At 49.4% G+C, this 24994-nt stretch overlaps 1 protein-coding gene across 1 annotated transcript; it reads right to left on the bottom strand.

The window, feature by feature from the left end:
* Positions 1–5169: 5169 nt before the first annotated feature.
* CD8B (CD8 subunit beta) lies at positions 5170–19372 on the bottom strand. The gene is made up of 6 exons (XM_006203813.4): positions 19311–19372; positions 16167–16526; positions 12610–12699; positions 9880–9969; positions 8186–8222; positions 5170–5848 (listed from the first exon to the last, which is right to left on the bottom strand). The coding sequence occupies exons 1-6, from the start codon at positions 19351–19353 to the stop codon at positions 5836–5838; spliced, it is 633 nt and encodes a 210-aa protein (XP_006203875.1). The 5' UTR covers positions 19354–19372; the 3' UTR covers positions 5170–5835.
* Between the last annotated feature and the right edge of the window lie 5622 nt (positions 19373–24994).

Below are 24994 nucleotides of genomic sequence, written 5' to 3'. Positions count from 1 at the left end.
AGGGCCGGCGTGAGGATGTGGCGAGTGAGTCCCCAAGGGCACTCACTCTGGGTGCCAAACAAGCACCAGCGCTGTGTCTGTGTCCCCGAGATGATGTAAGCCCAGGGGATCAGGGACAGCGTCTGTTCACATGTTCGTGACAAGAACATGTAAGGTGCTCAGTTAGCATCTAATTTGTGGAGCGTGTGTTCTCCAGGCGGTCTGTCAGTTGTCCTCAGCAGAGTAAACATTAAAAGGTGGAGAAGTCAGTCCTCACTGCCTTGAGGGGCCCAGAAAGGTTGGGTTGGGAGCCAAGAGGAGAGGTGCTGAGGGGGCCAAGAGGGAGGGCGGCTGTCCCAGCTCACTGACCTGAGAGCAGCCTGCCTGCCGTGGACTCCGAGGACCTCCTAGGGGTTCATTCACGCAGACTTTGGCCGGGGGCTTGGGAATGCTGATCATGTGTGCAGATGGTGGGACAGGGCCAGAGGGCTCCACAAGCCTTGGTCACCCCACCCCCGACACCCGCCAACTCCAGGAAATGAGGGTTTGGCTAGACAAGAGGGAGCTGGGGCCTAGAAGGCTCTTTGGTAAGTGCGATGAGCAGGATGTGAGCCTGGAGGACTGAGTGTGCCCAGCGGCGGAGCACACAGAAGGTGCCCAAGTGAATATATTTGAACCTGCAGCCTAAGGAGCGGGGCGCTAACTGCAGGGAGAGGGGACAGTTGATTAGTTCACATAACTCGGGGACAGGACCAGAGATGCTCTGCAGTTAATAACATAGGAACAACAGCAACAAAATAATATATGAACAGAGGGGAGGGTATAGCTCAGTGGTACAGGGCGTGCTTAGCACGTACAAGGCCTTGGGTTCAGTCGTTCAATCCCCAGCATCTCCGTTAATAACTAAATCAAATTATGTCCCCCCACCCCAATAATCATGAACAGAGACTTAGGCAGTTTGCATTCAAATTTAGAAGTCTAAGCTAAGCTCTAAGATGGGTACTCGCATGCAAAAGGCAGTAAGTTAATGGCAAAAAACGCGACCCCGGAGAGCCAGGGATACGGCACAGGACCCGAAGTGCTGTATTCAGCACCCCTGCTTTGAGCTTGATAAGAATCACACGTGCCACGCATGTTTCGTTGGCTCCCAAACCGACCCGGTCGGGGGGGATGCGGTTCCCTGCTGTCGGCGCCGTCACACTGGGTGATGCGGCTGGAGGTCTCCAGGACCCGGTGACTCGCGGCCACTGAGGAGTCCAGTGACGCACTGAGGAGGTTTCCCAAGAAGCGACAGAGGAGATCTCTTTCATCCTCCACCCCTGGAAACGGGGCTCTGAAGACGGGGCTCTTCGCTCTTTCCCTTTGACTGGGTGGTAGATTCGGATCAGCTCGGCGGCCCACGTGGGGGCCGGGAATCACTTTCTGAAAACAGGCTGCTCACTTCCTACCGGCGGCGGGGAGGCACGCGGGCGGGGCGGGGCTGAGTCAGGATGAAAGGGAGTGGGCGCGGGAGCCCCTTCCTCCTTGGAACTCAGCCCCGCTGGGTGCCACACCTGCAGGCTGCTGCCCAGAATCTTCCATCCTCGTTTCCCGCCGAGAGGAAGGGAGGGGAGGGGGCCAGCTCTGCCCTAGACCCTTCTATCTGTGGTCGTTCAAGGCCAACAGCAACACGCAGAGGGAGAGACTACTGGAACTCCCATCGCAGAGGAAAGAACTGAGGCGGCGGGTTTATGACGCCCAGGGTCACACAGCGGTAGCGCTGGTCCTCGTTGTCCGGCTGCCTGCATCACAACGATTTCCACTGTACATATTTTTATTTTTTATTTATTGTTTCAATTATTTTGATACATATATATATATATTTTTACTGAAGTACAGTCAGTTTACAATGTTGTGTCAGTTTCTAGTGTACAGCACAGTGCTTCAGTCATACATGAACATACATAGATTCGTTTTCATGTTCTTTTTCACCGTAAGTTACTACAAGATATTGAACACAATTCCCCATGTTATATGGTATAAACCTGTTGTTTATCTGTTTTATATATATTAGTTAGTATCTGCAAATCTCAACTCCCAGTTTATCCCTTCCCACCCCCTTCCCCCTTGGTAACCATAAGTTCATTTTCCACATCTGTGATTCTGTTTCCCACTGTGTAGATTTTTAAAATCATGATCCATGAACAAATTCCTCATTGACACTGATTCCAGCTTTTTAATACAATAACCAGGGCCTCTTTTAAGACGCTGCTTCTTTTTTTCCCCCAAATGTTCTTTATTCCCCCCCCCCAGTTATAAAAGAATAAGATGACTGTCATAAAAAATTTACACAACACAGAAATGTACACACAGAAATGGACGTTCCCCAGAGTAACTGCCATTGACAGCTTGGAGTATATCCTTCCACACCTTTTTCTACTCAAATAGGAACAAATAGGTCCAGAGGCCTTGATACATTATTAGAAGAAAAAGAAAACCGAACAATAAGATTCAATTTTCTGTATCCTATATCTTTTGTATTATATGTTGTATTTTGTAAGATTTCAATTTTCTGCTTAAAAAGTACATGCAGGAAAAATCTGGAAGAACAAGAAACTTTTAAATGCCGATTTTGCACATTTCTGCAATGTTCTGTGCTTGGATTTTTAAAATATCTCCAAGTATAGAAGTATAATGAAGTGTAATGTGTATCTATTTCCATAGCCATCCGTGAGGGGTGACCTCATGACTGCATAACTCTGACTTTTCACAAACTGAACACACATGGAGAAGCAGAACACTCCCACCCCAAACCTCGTGATCATTCCTACACCATGGGTACCCATATCCTGACTTCTCACTTACATAGACTTTTTGTCTATTTAAAAAATCTGTGCTTGAATTTTAACAGTGACGACGTATTGCATTTAAAATGAGAATATTCAGTTTATGCCAGTTATAAAATTCTGGTTTTTGAAGTGAAAAAAAAAAGTGAATGAAGGGCTGAAAATGGCAAAATATTCTTCTTCTTATGGGTGAGCTGTATTCCATTACATATATAAGCTGCATCTTCTTCATCCATTCATCTATTGATGTGCACTGAGGATGCTTCCATATCTTGGCACTTCTAAATAATGCTGCTGTTAATAGCGGGGTGTATGTATCTCTTTGAATTAATTCTAATTTTGTGGTTGGCTTTATTCCTTTGATAACTGTGTAAGTTTAAAAAGCTAAAGCTTGGGGGAAGGTGTAGCTCAGTGGTAGAGCACATGCTTAGCATGCACAAGGTCCTGGGTTCAATCCCCAGTACCTTCGCTAAAAGAAAGGTTAATTTAAAACTAAGTAAGTAGACCTAATTACCCCCCTAAAAAGCTAAAGCTCCAAACGTTTTAGGAACAATGAATAGTACATATATGTAAATTAAAAAATACATGTGCAGTACATTGTGTATATGTATTTATATGCAATATATTGTATATGTGCAGTCAAATTGTAACAATTCTACCTAATAAAACTGAAAAATGAAAAAAAAAGAGAATATTCAATATGAATGTTAAAAGACTCGCAGATGTGGTGGCCATCATTTGATGCTGGCGTTAGGGGTCTAGCACACGCCTGAACAGCTGCACGGGGTTCCTTACATTGATCTAACTGATTCCTTCTGAGGGACATTTGGATTATCCCCAATTTTCAGCTAATAAGCAGTGCTCTGAGGAACAATCTGATTCATGTTTCTTTGTGCATGTCATGCTGAGATGTGCTTCTTTAAGAGACACGCCAAGTGAAATTTCTCGTCAAAAGATAGCTAAATTAAGAAAAAAAAATTTTTGTTTTATATTTTGCCGTAATGGTGCTCCAGAAAGTAGTCAATGCTCAGTTTCTTCTTCAAAACAAAAGTCAGGTGCTGAGTGCAGACCTCCTCACCGCAGCCCCTGCCGCTGGCAGCCAAGCTCACGCAGGCTCCCCGGGCAGACCTGCCTTGGCAGGTGTCTGCTGCACAGAAAACAGACAGAGGAGCAACCCCCACCCGCCCTGGCCCCTCAGCCTCATCCCATGCCAACCTGCAAACAAGCAAACACGGTCACCAAGACAGCAGCAGGGAGATGCTCTTAAACAGCAGAGCCTGCAGTGGGACGAGGGGCCTTGAGGCCTGTTCTTACTTCCTCTGTGGACAGGGTGTGAGCCTTCAGGGAGGGCAGGCTGCACGCTTGGGCCATGGTCTCTTATTAAATGGGTCATCTCAGAGCAAAGCGAACCCTGGAGGAGTCTGGTCCAGCCTAACCCGGCCCTTTTCCCCCGACCCTGCAGCCTCACAAGGCAGCCTGTCCTGTGGTCCGTACAGCGGGTGCGTGGAAGGCTTTTGTTTCTCTCCAGCACTTTCTGCATCCACCCCCTTCTATCTCCCACCCAGCAGACCCAGTTCTGCTGCGCCCCGACTCCACAGGGAGCGTCTCAGATGCCGGGAGCGGGTCACACTGGCCCTTCTGTGGCCTCGCCTGGTTTGCCATTCCTTCTTAAATCGCACCTCCCAGCCCTGGGCTGGCCAGGAAAAGCAGGCGGGGACTCTCTTCTCCTTTGACCCGGGCTCAGGCTCGGTGCTTCTGTTAATGCAGCCAAAGATTGAATTCTTTCTTGGCTCAATAGCTCTTTACCTGCTCAAGCCCAGGCTGAGGAGTTAAGATAAGATCCAGGGGCTTTTATAACTCCTCCACTCCACAGCATTTTCTCCTGGCCTTTTCCTTCTCTATGGAAACTAAGAGACAGTAAGAAATGCACGGACATACAACAGGGAGCCTGATGTCTCTCGCCTCCTGTTTGGTGCAGGGTCGCCCGCCCTGTGGCCAGGAGTCCCTGGGTTTCCACGCTCAGTAGAAATTAACAGGTGCTGGTGAAGGCAGGATGGGAGTGGGGCAGAGGAGGGTGGCCCCCGAGGCACCTGCTCTCTGGCTCTGGGTGCCCGGGGTGCTCCCAACCTCCCCAGGCCTTCTCTATACCGACAATGTGGACTATGGTATGTTTTGGGGGCAAATGAGGAGCTCGAGGCAAAATGAAGACAGACTCCTTTTAACCTCATTATTTCTTTTTAGCTGAGCATCAGCAGCTTTGCTGTATAGATGAGCTTTTGTGCGTTTACATCGCAGGAGCCATCTGCATCTTTGACTCAAGACTTTATTTTTACAACCAAGGTATTTTCATGAAAGGAACAGAGAGTAAGGGTCAAAATATACAAGCCATGGGAGGGCAGAAGTGAAAGCTGAGGCACGTCCTAGTGGGAGATCAAGTGGCCTCCTGACCCCCGAAACCACAAGTTCCCAGCCCCAGAGGAGATGCTCAGAAACCGAAGTGACCAGGGGGGTCAGGTCAGCCCCTCTCAGAAGTGCCACTTCCAATCTGGATCTGCTCTCTGGGGCTTTCTGTGAGGAGGGTCAGCCCCAGCCTGGGAAGACCAAGGGGACCCATCCCAGCACCATCCCCTCGAGAGACTCAGGCCTCAGTGTCACTGCCCTACCAGGGCACAGTAGGCTGGTGGCTGGACGGCCAATAGTGAAGTTCCCAGCCCAACCCAGGGTGAGTACAGGAGCCGGAAGTGGTGTCACCGGTGGCATTTCTCACTCAGTCCTCCAGTGTGCCTTCCGGGTTGCAGAAAGTGCCCTGCGGTTCTGAAGCCTTCTCTCTGAGACTCCCAATGACCCCATCACAAGTTGCTCCCATGCACGAGGCTCACAGAAAGAACTTGCAGTAGTTAAAAGCAGGCAGCTTCGGCAGGTCAGGGGAATTTCCATGGTTGAGTGTGTCCTTTCTGTCTCATTTTTCCAGATCTCGCTCATCACTGACCGGTGTATTTTTGTAGCAGGACACCAAAAGCACATTCTTTGCTCACTTATAAAACCTGAAAACAACAGTAAGTTGTGAAACCACTTATTTTCAGGGCAACGCTATTGAATTTCCTGTAACAGAGATAAACGGATGCAAGACTGCATTCCAAGTAAGTAGCCCGGGGCCAAGCGCTTGTGTTAGGATGTTTTCAGAGTGCATCTTCATCATTAGAAAAGATTAAAGAGCTCAAAAAACACAGCCTTAAGAGCGCTAGCTTTGCATAGTGTCACTTCCTGCGGTCCCTTCTAAGATGAGCTCTCCATCCATGCACACCAAGGGGCTGGAGGCAGGCGGCCTGCCGGTGGGAGGATTGTCTAAGGTCAGTTAGAGGTTGAGGATTGTCTGCTCCAAACTGCAACTTGAGTTTGGAACAGCCGGTCTGTGAAGCCCAGAGACCATTTCGTCTAAACCTGGATTATGAGAGTAAAACCAGAGGTGGTTTTAAGACTTTATAGCCACAAAAACTTTTGTTCAACAACATCTTACAGGTAAGTGAAACAACAGACAAAAGATGAAAGCAAAGCTGTTCGGAAAGAAGATGGTGAGGGGGCTAAAGGCCCACCCACGCCCACCCCAGCCCCTTCCTCGCCTGCACTGATCCTCAGACGCCCTGGGTTCACCAAAGCACGAGGCCCTGCTGCTCTGCACGACCTCCTCCCAAACCGGCATCAAATCCCTGGGGAACAAGTTACAGCGAAGGGGTGAGTGGGAGGCAGAATCACAGGCCACGTGTACCATGAGAGGGGGTCACTCCCCGTATAAGGTCACCACGAGGAAGGTTCTGAACAGAACCTTCCGGAAGCCTAGGGTCAGACAAAAACCGTTAAGTTGCTGTCTCTTAAGTATGGGGCTGTTTCTAAATCCAGCACATAAAGTGAAAATTGCACACAACCAAAATTATCATTGAAAATTACCCCTTAAACACAGCAGGCATGTTTATACAACTATATATACAAACGTAATGTGTATAATAACACAGAGCACACAGAGTAGAGAGTATATATGAAAATGTGTAATTTCAGAGTATTTAAAAATACACTTTGTGGCCTTTCTTTTGCCTTTTAAGATGGCCTGCACTCTATCCATGGAATTGTATCTCTGAATAAATCTGCTTTTACTAAAAAAAAAAAAAATTGTGTTGTACACCTGAAACAAATACAATATTATATGTCACTTATGATTCAACAAGAAAAGCTTTGGCTTCTCTTAGGGTCGATTTTCCTAAGTGACATGAGCTGGCACTTTGACTCCAAGGGACCAGCAGCTGAGCACTTGGAAGATATTTCCTTACAATAGCCATGTGGTTGGTACTGTTATCCCATTTTACAGATGAGGAGCCAGAGGCTCAGAGAGGTGCAGTGACTCGCCTACAGTCACAGGGTGGGTGAGCAGCAGATAGGATTCAAACCTAGATCTGCCTCGCGAAGGGCCCAGAGTTCTTGATCGTCAGTCCAGAGGCGGGGGCTTTCTGTTTTTTCCCAAACACCTCTAGATGGAGGGGGTTGTAATGAAGGAGTTAGGTAAATATGAAACCATCTCTATTTTGAGAAAGAAAAAGCTATCTGAGAACACTGTCCATGGCCCAGCAGGGGTCCAGGAGCCCCTAAACCCTGGCCTCTCACAGCCGGAGCCCACACTGCTCCGTGGGCCTAAAGGGTGAGCTTTTTAGGTCCTGTGTTTATGTGGCTCAGCAGGTGGGTGTGCAAACTCCTGGGACCCAGGTGGGTCATGCCCAGAACCCCACACCAGCGGGGAAGCTGGCCTTGGGGTGAAGCTACTTGTCCTCAAATTCGATTCTGCTCTTTACTTCTCTAAGGGCTTTGGGCAAGTCTTTCCACTTGTCTGTAAAAATGCAGGACCAAGTCAAATGAACTAGGGGGTGGGAAAGAGTTTGGGATATCCAACTGGATTTATGCAGGCAAGATTGGATGGTTTATCCGATATCTTATAATAACCTATAATGGAAAAGAATCTGAAAAAGAATATATACACACACACATATACAGATATATGTGAATCACTTTGCTCTACACGTGAAACTTAGATAACACTGTAAATCAACTATACTTCAATAAAAAAATTTTTTTAGAAAAAGGGTTGTTATCTTCGGAAAAGCTAAGAGCTAAATCTTACCATCCTCGACATACACTTAAACGACTAATCAGTATTTTTGTTTGCTTAAGTTCTCTCTCTGCCTGAACTCCATCATCCCATCTATTTATAGTGTCTGATGTTTTGAAGGCGACATCTGGCTGGGGTTTCTTGCAGTTGGAAGCTGCCAGCGCTAAGGAGGCCAGGGCCACACCCAGGCCTGCAGCACGGGCCCCTCTCCGAGGCCCCAGCCACTTACTGTTTCAGGAGGCGCAGCCGGGCTCTCCTCCACAGGCCTGGAAAAGAACACAACAACACTGGTTGGCATGGGCTGTGAGCTGTTGACCCCCAGGCCCAGACAGTGAGGAGGGCGATGAGAGGGGCAGCTGGCATCTCGGACCACTTCCTCGGTGCCGGGCTCTGCTCCCAACACCTCGTGGGTTTTAACTCCCTTAATGGTCATGGCAAACCAATGCGTGGGAAGCGGAGGCACAGAGAGAGTGTGTTACTAACTTGCCCAAAGCCATGCCACTAGGAAGTGGCAGTCTGTGTGTCCTTACACGTGTCATTGTGCCCTTCACAGCAGGTCAGGAAAAAGAGGCTGAACAGACAGGCGGTCTCAAACCAGAGCACGTGTGTTCTGGGGATGTGTAAGGTTTCCCCTTGGAACGCAGGAAGGAAATGCGCGTGTGTCTATTTACGTATTTCCATATTTATTTATTTATAATCATTTACAGATTTAACATTCATAATATTTACAGATTATTTACATACATGTTTGTCTCATCCTATTACCTTTTATTTTTGAAGCATGTTGAAAGCATACATAGTACGTTAAGTAAACACAGCTAACATAAATGTTAATAATTTATTAGTATAAATATATTTGTAATTATATATTAAATATGCACATACATAATCTATAAAATAAATCAATACAGCTAATTGCAGTTAGCATTTATAATTAAAAAAATTTTTTTTAACTGATGAGGTCCTGATCAAAAAGTTTGCAGACCACTGAGCGCTAGTGGTTCTTAGAATGGAGTAAGTGCTGAATTATTTAAAAATTTTTTTTAAAATTAAAATAAAATAAATGCTGAATTATTAAAAAAATTAAAATGAAAATAAAAGAAGAATGGAGTAAGTGGATCCCTTTCTGGGTAGGAATTGTATGCAAAAATATGTACATGGTACATTTCTCTTTGGAGAGGGTCCATCATTGTCATCATATGTAGAAAGGGGTCTGTGACCTATAAAACAGACACTGATCTAGTCCATGCCCCTGCGGGCCACCCCCTCCCATTTTATTGAAGCCCAGAGAGGGCAAGTGACTTACTCAAGGTGGCACAGGTGAGCAGAGGAGTTAGGGGTAGAGCCCGGGGCTGTGGGCTCTTGGCCAGCTGTGCGGGCCTCCCCGGCAGCTCCCCTGCGGGCCCGTAGAAGGTGGTGATCCCACCTTTGGAGTGGCCGAGAGCGGAAGCCATCTCTGACTTTCCCTACAGCCTCAACGGGAGGATTCCTAGCTTCTGGGAACATGACCCAACCTCCACCACAATCTCTGTGCACCGCTTCCACTGCTCACGGCCTTCCTGCGTACTGAGCACACGCCCCGAGCCGGGCACTTGGGCAGGAGTTTGTAAAAGCAACCCTGGGAGGAGGGTAACATGGTTGCCCTGGTGAGGCAGCTGAGGCTCAGAAGGGCCAGGGCATGTGCCCAAGGTCACTAGATCAGAAATCAGCAGAGTCAGATTCAAATCCAGGTTTGTCTGACTCCAGAGACAGGGTGGTCTCTGATCCCTGCAGCCTGGCCTCAGGCCAAGAATCACCGGGTTAAGGGGGGCAAACTCCCGGCAGGCTGCCACCTGCCCTGCTGCCCTAGAGAAGGAAGGACCCTCGGGGACACCTCCAACAGCAAAAGGGGTCACCATGAAGGCCCAGGGAGGCACAACTTACAGTAGAGGTGGATGGCCACACCCAAGGACACCAGCAGAACCAGGATGCCGGCCACCAGCAGGCCGACGATGAGTGGGGCGCAGGACGGGCCTGGAAAAGACACACCCCCCCCAGCGCCTGAGACGTGCAGATAAATACAGACGGGAAAAGCAGCCGGAAGCCTCACCTCCCAGAGAATGCCGCTGTTGGCGTATTTCCTTCTAGTCTTTTTTCTAGGTACTTTAAACACACTGAGATCATTTCACATAGAAAATTTCATGTCCCACATCCAAAAAAAAAAAAGAAAAAACAACTCAGGAGCTATTTATGTTCAAATGAGATAGACAATTTGCATCCCTGGTAATAGGATTTTTATTATTTCTTTTTAAAACTTTCATTTCACAAGAAATAGCTGAATGTATCTTCACTGTAAAAGGTTCAAGTATATGGTTAGAGTGCCCCTCAGCATCCTGGCACCTTCACTGAAGTAACTGCCACTGTTAACTTGGCACCTTCTCTTTGCATGTACACGTACATAATTTGCAGGGAGGTGTCCTGAGGAATGGTCACAGCTGAGCTAGGAGCTGAGACACAGCTGCAGGTCCTCGGCAAAGTGTGATCACCTCCCCAAAATGTGACTCCAGGAAAAGCTGCAGCTTCTAGTAAAGGTGAGGAAGAGCCACACCAGTGACATCGGCCCCACTTTCCTCGGGTCTCAGGGTCTCCTGGGTTCTTGGTCTCACCACACTGCTCCTGAGACGGCAGTTTAGAAATTGTCCCCCAGCACTGCCCAGGGGTACCTCAAGGGGAGCAGGCCCCTCCCCATGGAGGCCCTGTGGGTTTTTTTTTTTAATGATAACAAGTTTTGAGCTCTATCTGGATGCCCCACCAAGCTGAGTGCTTTGTGTAAACTATCTCATTTAATCCTGCCTTCCCTGCAGCCAAGTGAACATCCCCACTTTACAGATGAGAAAACTGAGGTTCAGAGAGGCTAAATCACTTGCCCAAGGTCTCAGAGTATAAACAGTGGTAGACAGGGATTCAGATCTAGGCCTGGCTGACTTACCACTAGGCTATACTTCCCTGGGCCCCCACCCCCAACACAACCTCCACCTACTTCCCTTGCCCCACAACCTCGGTCACCTTCACACACACACATCTGGTTTTTCTTAATAACCTACTAGTGTTGGATTTGTATGGTACCCTGGGATTTTACTGAGGGTTTCTGTCAGAAAGGAGGCAAAAAATTCGACCATTTTCCCATCATTTATACAGGGCTACTGGAGTCACTGCTGTTCGGTGGGCCTTACATAAGAGTGAACACCGCAGACTTCTCTTAGAATTGAGTGCCAGGATGAAGGCTTGGTGGCTGGGTTGTTTACATCATTGTGGTGGAGGCGGGGTAGGGTGTCGGTGGTGCCAGGTTACTTGTGGGGTCTCTGTTGTTTCTCTGGGTTTGCTTGCTCCCCCAGAGACCTGGACTTTGCATCCTCATCTTAGTGCCTTAATTATATTTGCCTTTTTTGCCCTTTTTTGTTTATACCCTGCCTGAAATCCTTCAGGTAAAGCTGCGGGGAGTAAATACTTTATAATAAGAGATCATTCTGTCTCCGCCTTTATGTTCCCCAGGACTTTGCCCTTCTGCACCCGAGTTCTGTGACCGTGTGGGGCAGCTCCCTCTCCCATCCCCTGGGTCCTGGTAGATGCCTCTCCCCGGACTCCTTCTGATACTTTACATATTTAAGACAGAGCCACGCCAGCAGCACAAGGCAGCCCAGTGTGGCTGCGTGTGGTTTGTTCTATGGGTGGGGGCAGATGGCACTTTCTGTTAGTCGCCAGTAACCTCGGAGGGACAGAGGTCAGTGTTTTTCCAGAAACATATTTGGCTGATGGGTTCAAGGAAAGCGTATGTGTGTGTGTGTGTGTGTGCGCGCATGTGCGTTCTCCAGCTATGGTGTCTGGTGCTTGTAGCACAGAGCGGTGAGTTGGTTCACTCATTAGTAAACACATATTAAGCACCTACTGTATGCTAGGTCCTCTGTTAGGCGTCAAAGCTGGGAAAGTTAAAGTGCCAGTCCTGTCGGTTGGGTTTTTTGTTTGCTTGTTAACAGCTTTATTGAGATATAATTTGTGTATTAAAGTGTATAATTTAATGGTTTTTGTTATAGTCACAGAGTTGTGCAGCCATCACCACAATCTAATTTTAGAACATTTTAATCTCCCCAGAGAAATCCTGTGCCCATTAGCCATCACTCCCCATTCAGTCCCCAAACCCCCAGCCTGAAATATTTTGTGTCAAGGGGATCATACAGTATTTGGTCTTTGGTGACTAGCTTCCTTCACTGCATAATATTTGCCAGATTCACCCATGTAGTAGCATGGATCAGTACTTCATTATTAATTATGGCTAAATAATATTCCACTGTAGGGACAGTCCATATTTCATTAATCCATTCATCAATTTGAGTTGTTTCTACTTTTGGGCTATTGTGAATAATGCCGCTAGGAACGTTCATGTGCAAGTTTTTGGTGGCTGTCTCCTGCGTTAAGTTTTGTCCCTCAACAATTGGTGAGCGTATCTCCCACTAGACCCTGAGCCACGTGGCCACCTTACTCAGCTTCCCTTCGGACCCCAGCTCAGGGTTAGAGAAACAGGCTGGAGCCCACACTTGGGAAGGGCTTTCGGAAGGAAGGAAGGAAAGGGGTGTGTCTGCTGTGCTTCTGAGAAGCCAGGGGGGTGGGAGAACTCACCTTTCCGGGTCACTGGGCTTGGCATCCGGCACACTTTCTTCTTGAGGGTGGTCTTCTTGGTGGGCTGGGCAGTGGTGGGAAGGACATCAACTACAAAGCAGGCAAGACACATATCTTAGCCAGATGAACAGCAGGTGGACTTAGAGACAAAACTTAAACCGCACATCTCACATTCAGGTGCTAAAAGTCCTTATCAGCGTTCCCTAGGCTGCTGTGGGGCTTGAAGGTCACAGTTCGGTAGGACTTTTGACCTTCTTCCCCAAATCTCAGATGTATCTGAGGACCTAGGGATGGGGGTCAGCTTGGCGTCTGTGAACAAAGCCCCAGCACCCCTGATTAACCACCGTGTGACTTGGGGCAAGTCCTATCACTTTTCTGTGCCTCGGTTTCCCCCTCTGCAGAAACAGACGGACCCCATCACCTTCTTGGGGTTGTTGTGAGACTGAAAGGGAACAGGGTGCCCAGCAAAGTGAGCAGTAGGCTCCGCCTGGCTGATGACCTTGCGGCAAAGCTGAAGTCCCCGAGCCCTTGGCCCGACCAGCCCCTCAGCCCAGCTGCCAATCCTTGAGGGAGTGAAGGAAGTTCACAGAAGGGAGGGGGTCCCTTTTTCTGCATGGACAGTGCCACGCATGTTGTGTACACTGGAATTTTCTTTCCTTGCCAGGTGTCTTTAAAAATCATATACTGTGCTTAGCATGCATGAGGTCCTGGGTTCAATCCCCAGCACCTCCATAAAAAAATTATATAGTATCAGAGCTGGAGGGACCCTTAGTCTAGCCCCAACCTTTAATTTCAAAGGTGAATGCCAGCAAGGTGAGGAGCTGGCTTCCCAGGACCCATGGTGGAAAATGCTGAGCTGGGACCTCCAGCTTCTCTCCCGACTTCTGGAGGCAGGGGCACTCTTCTCTTGCATTCTAACCCAGTGTCGCACGCTGACATGTGAGGACAGGGCAGTGGGACAAGCATACCGGGAAAAGGGAGACAACTGAGGTTTGGAGGTGCTGGGGAATGGGGTCTAAGGGGACACCGGGGAACGCTGAATCCAACTCCTGACTTTGTGGGTTGGGGAGAGACTTTTCACTGAAATGATTTTCTGCAAAGTGGTAGGAGAGGGAATCAGGTGACACCTTGAGGTTGAACTCTTGACTCAAGGGCACAGGGAGGGGCAGCCAACGTTTGGTCATTTGGGTCTAGCATCTTCCATATAAAAAGGGGACACCTGGGACCCTCAACACTCTGAGCTGCCTTTGGGAAGTGGAGAAAGCGTGCCCCACTTGGCCCGCTCCGTGAGGTTTCTACAAGAGCCAGCAAGCCAGAATGAACCCTTATCAAGCTCCCACCGCGTGCTAGTGGCGGTGCCAAGCATGTCAGCTTGAGCTGATTGAACCCAACAGCTCTGGGGACAAGCCTGATCATCCCCATTTCCTCCCCGAGGACACCTAGGCTCAGAGAGTTGAAATAAATAACTTGCCCAAATTTTGAGAGCCGGTAAACGGCAGGGCCGGCAGCTGAGCCCAGAGGCTCTTTCTAGTCTCTCACGGTGCCAAGTTGCCTTGGGGGCAAAAGGGTTTTGACAGAAAGCTAAGCACACCAGGTCATCAGGCCCTGCTTCATACACAGGGAGGCACAGAGCTCTCCCAGCCGGGGGGCGGTGAGCTTGCGAGGGGGCCCTGGCTGGGCTCTGTCGATCCTGGTCCTGTGGGGGAAAGGGGGTCTGCAGAGACATGTTCCATTTTAATGTCTTCCTGCCCAGACTCAGGTCCCCTTGGTTCTTCCTGATATCATCCCCCACCACCCAGTTCGAATCTCCCCCCTCCTCTCCTCTTTGAAAGGGGCAGGACTTTTGAGCCCATGGCACCTTGTTGGGCCTGAGAAAGTTTCATCTTCCCCCCAATACTTTCTCTACCATCCAGGTTCCCTCCTTTAAAATGTACTGACTTTCCAGCAGAGGGGTGGGCTCTGGTTACCGCCACCCCTATCCCCCGGGAGATGACATGGCTGTGTGCGCTCTGGGGAATCCGGGCGGTGCAGCGGGAAGGGTTTGGAAAGATCAGAGCCAGGAGTGAGTGGGTGGGGGTGGGGGTGGGGGGAAGCCTCTGAAACCAGTTTTGCTTATTTCCCCATCCACCTTTCTTAGACCTGAAATCTCGTGAGTGGGATGTGTGGGGCTTATAGAGACAAAAACAATAAACCTAACCAAAACCCCAAACTCAGAAAAAAGCCCAGTTTTCAAGACAAGAATCTGTCGACGCCCACCCATTCAGGGATGCCCTGGTTCCTCGTCCAGAGATCGCTCCCCACCTTCCCACGCCCAGATTAAAGACCCTAAGCTGGTGAGATGTAACAGAAATGTCACCCTGGTCTGTGTCTTCAAACAGTGCTGCTATGCCTGCACCTCCGTGCTGAGTGGCCTGATTCCTGGGGGGGGGGTCCCCTTGTCACCCTCAGTGCCTCCAGCCTGAGAAGACCCCAGGTGTGTGGAAAGGAAGACAGCAGGAGGCCCACAGGGGGTTGGCCTGGCCCTGGGCTAACCTGGAGAGGGGGCTGAAGCCAGACGTGGGCCTTTGAGGATTCCTTCTCATCCCTGATGGCTCAGTCCTCACCGTCCGATAGGGCAGCCACCGGCCACGTGTGCCGCAGAGCACGTAAAATGCGGCCAGCCTGACTTGGGAGGTGCTGTACGTGTGAGATACACATCGAGCGCTTATGAAAAGCAAATGTGAAATATTTCATTGATAATTTTTATTCTGACTATGTGTGGAAACAATATCGTTGATAAATTGGGTTAAATAAAATATATTATTTAAATTAATTTCACTTGTTTGACTTTTTTGAACATGGCTATTAGGAAATTTTAAATTAGATCTGTGGCTCGAAATATATTTCTACTGGACCTGCTGACTTAACTCCTGAGGAACTGCACTTCTAAGGGCTGGAGGGAGTCATGATGGCCATTAGCAGCCCCGTGATACAGATGAGAAAACTGAGGCCCAGGGAGAGGAGTGACCTGCCCACAGGCTCACAGTAAATTTGCAGCAGAATTTGCAACTGGGTCTGGGGTCCAGCCTCCTCACTCCCTGCAACCCTGAGCGTGGGTTCAAGCCATGGGTGCCCAGACACAATGTGCGGGCACCTGCCCCCCAGCCCCTCGGCCCTAGAAATGCTCTCTCGTTGGGTGTGTCCGGGCAGCAAGGACCCTCTTTCCCTGTGTGCACACTCCGAAGGCATTTCTGAGAGCACTGTCAGGTCTGGGGACTTGGCGCAATCCAGCCACAGTCTCAGGTGGGCCCAGTGTGGCTGAAGGATGGTACTGCCCTGTGACCAGAGGAAGCAGTGATGCTCTGAGCATCCCACCTCCCATGGGAATCAAACAGCACCTGCCTCCCAGGGAGGTAGGCAGCATTAAGCAAAACAACTACGAACAACACTTGTGCGTGCTTGGCCCTGGGTTACTTTTTGCTCCTGCTGGCGAGGGTGCTGCTGCTCCGGGCGGCCCTCCCCTCCTGCAAAGTGGGGCTCATACAGTGGGTGCTCAATGCTCATCTATAGCGCCTTACCCACACTCAGCTGAGTTCCCTTCCCAAAGGTCAAGTCGGGGTTCCCGACGGTCATGCAGAAGTAGACGCCACTGTCGGCAGGCTTCACATTTAGGAGGCTGAGAGTGTACCGGGATGAATTTCGAAACGCAGTTAGCTTCTCCGGCGTCACCTCCTTGCCGTACACAGTCTTTTTGGTGGGGTCCCAGAAGGCCAGGAACTCGTAGTGACTGCCAGCGCTCAGGGCCTGGTGCCGTCTCAGCCAGTAGATGCGCACGTTAGTGGGGAAGGTTTTGGCCTCGCAGGTCAGCATCACCCTGTGGTTGGTCTGAACCATCAGGACCTCAGGGTTCTGCAGGAGTGCGGAGCTGCCGCCGAGAGCTATGGGAGGCAGGAGGAGCAGAGACCATCAGCCTGTTTTCTTGGCCACATTTGTAGGGCCTCAGAATCACCCTGAGCCAAGTATGAGGGGAGAAGCTCTGAAAGAGCCTGCCTGGTTGCAGAGCCTGGATGAAATGCAGCTGGTGGCCTCTGGACTCAGAGCTTAGCACCCCACCCCCCAGGAGACCATCTGCCAGGCAGGTGTCACGATGCCAGCCTGACAAAGGCGACAAGGCAGAGAGCACCGCTGTGGATTGCCTGCTGATGTGCTTGGCTTGCTGCACAAATTACCGCAGTCAAGCCTCAAACTTACTTTGGGATTTTTATTCCCATTACACAGATGAAGAACTGAGGCATGAAATGACTTGTTCAACGTCCCACTTACAGCTAGTGAGTGGCCTGCAGTCAAAGTCAAGGCTTCAGGGTGAAGTCAAAGCCGGATTGCCTTTCACCATGTCCTGCTGCCGCTCTACGCTCAGGCCTTCAAGAGGCTCCGAGCAGCTGGAGGAGGCCCAGGGCGAGCTGGGAGAGGGGCTCGGAATCGCCCGCAGAGCACGTGGCTGGTGGGGCCAACCTATAGGAGGGCCAGCCACCGTTTCTGGACAGTGACAACAACCAGCCAGAGGAACTCCCTGTCCCCTGGTAGGCACAATTATAGCCCATTCCTCCCCAACTCAGGTACCATCGGTTGGTCTCTGGATCTCCATTCCCAAGGGGAAGGACAGACTCCCAGAAGCAGTGGCGGGAGTTCATTTTTGTCTTACATGGGAAGCACTGGGAGGTGGGGGATGGTTCAGGAGAACCAGAGCCGAGCTCCCAGACCCGGCCTTGAACCCAGCCTGTGCGCCGCACAGTTGTGGGACCTCGGGCCAGTCAGGGAGCCTGTCTCCTCCCCGTAAACGGAGGGCGGCCTATGCTGCTGCATGGGAGACTTAGAATGTCGGACGGAGGAAGCACTGCAAACTGGAAAGCGCTGTACGCGGGTAAATAAACTGTCTGTGCATCTCACACCTCGGGGGTTGTTTCTGGCAGCAAACGAAATCTTAAAGGAGAAGGTTAGAGTGGGTCCTTCACGGCCAAGGCCAAGAAATCGAATCTGACTGGTAAGCCTTTCGTTTTAGCTGTGGGGCAGGGGAGACCCTGCAGACCAGGACAGAGACCCAAGGGCATCGAGGCTCGGAGAGAACACAGACCCAGGGGGTCAGAGGAGGCCAGAGTGTGTGCGTGTGTGCGCGTGCACCCAAGAGGAGCTGGCTTTCTCAGGTGATGGCCCAAGTTCACAACCTTGCCCGTACTTTTCAGCAGAGTAGAGCTTCCTCGTTGTTTTGGGTCACTGCTCTCTTGGGGGACGTAATAGAATCGATTATACCAGTGTTTACTGAGCTGTCCAAACACGATATGCGCCTTATCCCATTTAATCCCAAATCCTGCAGAGAAGATACGCTCATTTTATACCCATTTTACACATGAGGAACTCAGAAAGGTTAAGGACCTGGTCCAGGTCACACAGCGTCTATACGGTGGATCTGGATTTAAACCCAGAACCTGAGCTTTGAGCCACTCCCTGAATCGAGGAAACCCGTCGTGATCCTCTCTGGGATGTCACTCATGCACTCGTGTGCACACAGTGGGGCTGCAAATACACAGACTCCCAGGGCCCCTCCATGAAAGCCCAGATGGGATCCCCCCAGAGGCAGAGGGCTCAGAAGGGGCCTTGGGTTCTCTGTGTACGTGCCCCCCCCGAGTCGTTACTGAAGACTTCCTGGCTGAGAAGCACCCTGATCTCTCTCTCATGCCCACCTGCTTTTCAGCCCCTGGAGAATGAACCCCATCTGCCCACCGGACCCAGAGCCAGGCCTTGCCACCCCGTGGTCTCATGTGATTCTCTTGGTCCTCTCACTCAGTCCTGATCCCACTCTCAGAGGGACCTGCTGTTTCTAAAATAATCAGCAATAATGCTGGTAGCTTGGAATGGCCCGGACTAGCTTCTGCCTGAGCTGTGGCTGGGTTCACTGGGTCCCAGCTGGGGCTGGCAGGCCTGGTCACCCTCCACAGCTTCGGGCTGTTTGGACAAGAGAGCAAATCGACCACAGGTTAGTGGCAGTTAGGAGTGTGGAGGGGCTTCTCCTAAAAGCCAGTCTGACTGGGCTTGGTCAGAGGGACAGACTCCCCACAATATTCTAACTCCGACATGCCAACCCCATCGCTGCTTCTTCCGGGAGCCACCGGCCCACGACACCCAACCCCAGGGGATCCTGGGGAAACAGGGGTTCCCGAGGGAGCACCCTGCCCTACCTGTCTGAGAACTGGCAGCAGGCTCGTATTTGGTGGACTGTACTACAGACACGTCCCCAGAAGTAATAAAACTGTGTCTACAGAACCCTGGGCCAAGCGGTGGGCACCAAAGCCAGAACTGGGCCCTGGCCTCTTCCTGGGGACACATCTGGCCAGATCCTGGACAAGGGCATTTTTCCTTCCTCTCGGGGCCTCCTCCCTCTCTTTTCTTCCTCCCCATCTCCTTCCTCCTTCCCCTCTCCCTCCTCTTTTCCTGTGTCCCGTTCTCCAAGGTTCAGGCTTTTGTACAGAGGTGGCCTCAGTCCTGGGGCTCCCGGGGTCCCAGGGGTGTGGCTGCCGCGCTGCCTCCCGGGTGTCCCCGCAGTCTGGGGCTCTGGGCTCAGCATCCTACAGGGACAGCTCTCCCCAAGCTCCACGGGTGCAGGCTCTGCCTGAGTCCAGCGCAGACCGCCTGCTCGGCCCCGCGGGCAGGATGGTTCCCCGACTTACCTGCCAGCTGCGCAGCGAGGAGGAGCCAGAGACTCCGCTGCATCTTGGAAGGACACCTGGTCCCCGCGGGCCTCGGGGCTGAGACGGTCCGGGATGGGACCGGGCGGGGCTGCTGGGGGGGAGGGCGGGCAGGAGGTGGGGGACGGGTAGTGGGGAGGGAGGGACCTGGCTGGGGGAGAGGGGCGGGAGTCTGGTGTGAGGATGGCAAGGTCTCCGCCCTCATCCTCCCCGCATTTCAAAGGTCTTGGCTGCAATTTCCAGTGAGGAGGTGACCCCGCTGCCCTGCGCCAAGCACCTGCAGGTGTGTGTGATCGCCTCTTGCCCTAGGACATGGTCAGAACAGGGTCATGACTCCGTGTGACTCTAGCTGAGGCAACTGAGGTTCAGAGAAGTCAGGGCACTCAGAAGGGTCCCACAGGAGGGGTGGTGGAGCAGGACCCTGACTCCGGCCACTTCCTTCTTTTTTGAGTAGTTACTGAGAGCCCCTTGGGTACTCTGGGCCCAGCAGGGCTTGGAGTGAAGGAGACCCGGGCCCTGCTCTGAAGGGCACACACTTGGGAGGGCGAAGGAAAGTTACCTGACCCTGACTCACAGTCTGATGCATGAGGAAGGAGAGCTGGGGTGCCAGAGAGGGGCCCCAGCCCCACCTGCGCGAGCAGCAAAGCCAGACCTAGACTTTCAGAGTCCGGAAGAGACTCTGAGATGATGACGCCCTCTCTGCTCTCCTCACCCATTAACTCCCAGACTAAAAGCCAGCGGTGCTGATGCTGACCTCCCCTGACTGAGTCCTCTGTCCCTGATCCCCTGCACCCCTCGTTCTCAGTGGGTGGTCCCAGGTAAGGGAGGTAAGTGTGGTGTTGAGGAAGAGCAGGAGCTCCTTCAGGACTGCCACTCACCACTGGGGACATTTACTCAACTCCCCGAGCCCCAGTTTTCTCCACTGTATACTGGGAATAAGGACCCCAGCATCGTGGGGGGGGGGTCGGTGATGTGGTCACGTGAACTTCCGAGTAATCAGCTTTCAAGTTCAGGAGCTCAGATGGTGTGAGGTGCATCTGAAACAGCCAGGGGGTTATTGCTTCTTGATGAAACAGGAAGCTGGACCCTCCCACGAAGCTCCCACGAAGCTCATACCATTCAGCCTGAAACCTTCCTGACCTCCAGATACAGCTTTAGATTCAACTACTCACAGAATCTTCCCAGCTTCCCCACCCGATCATTCCTTATCTGAGTCTTTACCCTCCTTCATATCCCAGCACGGGGGCCTGTATTTGAAATCCATAAAGCTTCAGGTTTCCCACCCTCTGGGTATTCCCCCCTCACCTTTATTTTTCTAGAGATGTATTCCAAGATTGAATTTCCTTCAAGTTGACTTTGTAAGAAAAGCTCAAGTAAATTTATTTATTTATTGACTTTTTTTGTATATATATATATATATTTTATTGAAGTATAGTCAGTTTCCAATGTTGTGTCAATTTCCGGAGCACAGCGCAATGCTTCAGTTATACACGAACGTACGTATTATTCGTTTTCATTTTCTTTTTCACCATAAGTTGAATACAGTTCCTTGTGCTATATAGTATGAACTTGTTGTTTATCTATTTTACATATAGCAGTTAGTATCTGTAAATCTCGAACTCCCGATTTATCCCTTCCCACCCCCTTCCCTCCCTGGTAACCATAAGTTTGTTTGTTTTCTATGTCTGTGAGTCTGTTTCTGTTTTGTAAATAAGTTCGTTTGTCTTTTTTTTTTTTTTTTAGATTCCACATATAAGTGGTATCATATGGTATTTTGCTTTCTCTTTCTGGAAATTTACTTTTTAAAAAAGTTTAATAACTCGTGCCGTAAATGGAAGATAACTCTTAAATACAATGCAAACAAAGGCTGAAGTCAGCAGGGGAGGGTGACAGCCCTAGAGAGGGGTGCGCAGACACCTTAGACTGAATGGAGCCTTTCTCCTTGCAGAGCACAAAGCGGGAAGGAAAGCAAGGCAGTGAGCAACCTTCTCCCTGGGTCCTTTATTGTAGCTGGATGCAGTGTTAGCGCATCGCCTAAAGCAGCACTGGGAAACGGAGGCGAGAAGAGTGGGTCAGTCCTCAGAGGATCCAGGCTGGAATCGTTACTTGGCTCTTCCAGCCCCTGAGGTCTTGACCCCCTCCTTTGATAAACGGAGGTAAGATGCCAGCCCTGCCAAGCCTCTGGGCTGTCTTCAGGGACAAGGGACATCAGGGACTTGATTTTTTAATGCTTGTTCAGTTGAACTCTGAGGCTAAGCCAGGCATTCTGAGAGGGAGCAGAAACCTCTGGGAGGGGCACATTTTGTAGATTTATGTCAATTGTCTCAGCGTTTGGGTAGGGAGAGGGGATTACTGGCATTTAGTAGATGGGCACTAAGGATACCTGGCTTTCTACAAATGTGGGGTGACAGCAAACAGTGAGCGCCCCACAACCTGTAAGACATTCAAAGTCCATCCAGACCTACATCCAGGCAAATTACCTGCTCATCTTGACCCAATCCCAGGAACGGGCTCCACTGTATACATCAACAGAGCCTTCCTTCCTGCTTTCCGTCTCTGTATCTCACTTGTGTTTCATTCTCTGCTTTGTCTTAGTGCCTGGAATAATGACTAGAATTCAGTATTTGTTAACTAAATGCCTATTTTCCTACTGGGTTTTTCATATTTTCTTATTAAATGGTAAAATCTATTTGTCTATTGGGGCTGTGTCATTCAGGGCCAGATCAGGAGACAAACCAATCACTGAACAGGGAAAATTAAATGTTAAGAATTTTTAACTAATAAAAGGTGGTTAACAATCAAAAAGGGCACAAAAAGACTGAGACAGATGCACTTCACATCATCTGATAGAGTGCTGCAAGTATTTTTTCCCAATCTGTTTCTTGGCTTAAAAATTTTCATTTATTGAAAAGGTAATAGTCTCATGTTGGCAAACTTTTTGTGTAAAGGGCCAGGTAGTAAATATTTCAGGCTTTGTGGAGTAAGAGGCACAATTAAGGATATTATGTAGGTACTTATATAGCAAAACAGAAAACAAATTCCTGCCATCTTCGTATTGATAAAATTAAAAAAAAATGGAGTGGGAGAGGGTATAGCTCAGTGATAGAGTGCTTGCCAAGCACACATGGGGTCCTGGGTTCAATCCCCAGTACCTCTATTCAAAATAAATAAATAAATAAACCTAATTACCTCCTCTCACCAGAAAAAAAAATTAAAAAAATAATTGAGTACAAGCTTTGTAACAAAGTTCTTTGATGAAAGGAAAGGAATTCACTGGTTTGGGTAACATTTTGCTTCTTTGGGGTTCAAATGTGAAAACCATCCTTAGATGGAGGGCTGTGCAAAAACAGGTAGAGGGGTGGGTTTTGGCGGGAAGGCTGAAGGTTGCCCACCCTTCACCCCTGAGGGAGAGTGAACATGGTTGGACTGAGCAACTTGGCGGAGGGGCTCCCATGACTGAGGTTCAGACCTCTGCAGAGAGGACATCGATGCCCTAGGTCACACAGCCCCCCAGTGACAAAGAAATATGCCAGAGGGCAAGGGCTGCTGCTAGGTCACACACGCAAAGCACGGACTTGCTGCCCCGGAAAACTGGGCAACCCGGGAAAACGAGGCAAGTCCCTCCTGCTCCCAGTTACGACGTCCCTCCGGCGCCCTCTACTGGCAGAGACTAACAGGCCAGCTGGCAAAGGAGACCCGTCTGCAGGGCCCAGGTTCACAAAGCAGAGCAAAGAATCTGCCTGGAGCTGAGAGGCAATAATTTGACAATCAGCGCAAGAGATATTAATAGCATATTGCAAATATTCCCCCCAATCTTTCTTGCCTTAAAAATATTTATGTATTGAAAAGGTGGTGGGGAGGGTATAGCTCAAATGGTAGAATGCACGCTTAGCATGTACAAGGTCCGGGGTTCAATTCCCAGGATCTCCTCCAAAAATAAATACATAAACCTAATAGTTTCATATAGTACCAAATTGAAAATAGAAATGTACCCTTTGAAAAGTTAGTCTACAAGCACCCTCTGTCTTCTCCCTTCACCCCATCTCAGTTCTTGCTCTCAGAGCCCAGTTACCAGGGTTTTGTGTGTCTTTCTGGAGCTGTTCTATGAATACGCACAATACACACCTTTTAATTTCTGTTTCTAAGAAAATGTACAAAATCTTCTGTTATACACAGATTTTTAATGTTTCTACAATTACATTATTTTTCCTTCTTTTATGCCCCTTGGCCTATATGTCTTGTTCAGGAAAGCCATTCATACTCCAAGGTGAAAAACAGTTTTCTTATATTTTCTTCTAATGGTTTTCTATATTCTAGTTTTCACATTTGTAGCTTTCAACCAACTGGGTTTTATATTTGAACAGAGCCTGAAGTGGGGATCTAATTTTATTTTCTTTGAACTATGGCCATTGAATTGCTTCGATACCATTTAATCCCCTTTCTAATGGATCCAAGTTCTTTAACATCTGGGGCCTAAATCCCCAACATCAGTAACAAACACCGAGGATGGCTTCGTCCCACAAGTCCCATTCCTGCGAGCTTTCTCTGCCAGGGTGCCTCTTCTCTCTACTGGACCTTCTCCCCTCCTCTGTGGTGTCCCGGTCATGGCTGCTCTTCTTTCTGTGTTTGGACTTCTCTGCACTGCCTGGCTCCATCCTGGTCTTCCTCCTGTTCTCTTTGTGAGAATCTTCATCTTCGTGGTACTTCCTCTTCCACCCTACATGCTCCTCCTTGCCGTCTCCTGCTCCTCCCTTCTCCCTGGACCTTCTCTCCCAGCCCCTGTCTTGATCTCCTGCCAGATGGACGCAGGTGTGGTCCTCTGAGAGGCAGCTGGCATCTTCTGTGTGTCGTGCTAAGTGGCAGCCAGTGGTCATTCCCTGGCTTGGAAGCCACCAGTTATTGAAGAAATGATCATGTTTTTTCTGACAATGGTTTAGAGGTTCCCATCTTTGTCTGAACTGATGAACATTGGACAGTGGGGGTAAGTGGCCTTCCACTGTTCTTGGCCTTTTGTAGGAACCAGGGGACTCGTGGGACCTCCTGAAGGGGAGTCTCTGCTCCAGCATTGAAGATCTGGGTGCAGTGTGGTCCCTTTCTCTGTGCACAGAATCTTCTCTCACCTTCCTAAAGCAAACCTCTGGCTGTAATCCCATGGCTCTCTGCTTTCTGATATAATCCTGGAGTTCATGTTGAAAAGAGTCATAAGCCTTAGCATTTTCCATATGGATGACTATGGATGAATCCCTGCCAAAGAAGATGAAGAAAAAATTTTTGTTAATTATTTTGCCATTAATGTATGCTTTTTCCATGAAAAGATCAGGCTCTCAAGTTTCTAGTGGAGATTACATTATGTTCATATACTGTAAATACCATGGAGCCATTGATTTAAAAAATATATGGTTTTGACATAGATTGAGAATCATAAAATATAATGTGGGGGGGAGGGTACAGCTCAGTGGTAGAGCACATTCTTAGCATGCATGAGGTCCTGAGCTCAATCCCCAGTACCTCCATTAAAAATAAACAAAAAAATAAACCTAATTACCTCCTCTCCCCAAAAAGAAAAAAAAAAAGACCAAAAATAGATATAATGTACTAAGAAAATGAGTCTTAAGACACTGTGTAAATTTGAGGATCTAGAAATACATAATTAACATCTGAAATTT

The sequence above is a fragment of the Vicugna pacos genome, chromosome 28 (assembly GCF_048564905.1).
Source record: "Vicugna pacos chromosome 28, VicPac4, whole genome shotgun sequence".
NCBI classification, from domain to species: Eukaryota; Metazoa; Chordata; class Mammalia; order Artiodactyla; family Camelidae; genus Vicugna; species Vicugna pacos.
The sequence above is the reverse complement of the archived record's forward strand: the minus strand, read 5'-3'. Positions and strand labels throughout refer to the sequence as shown.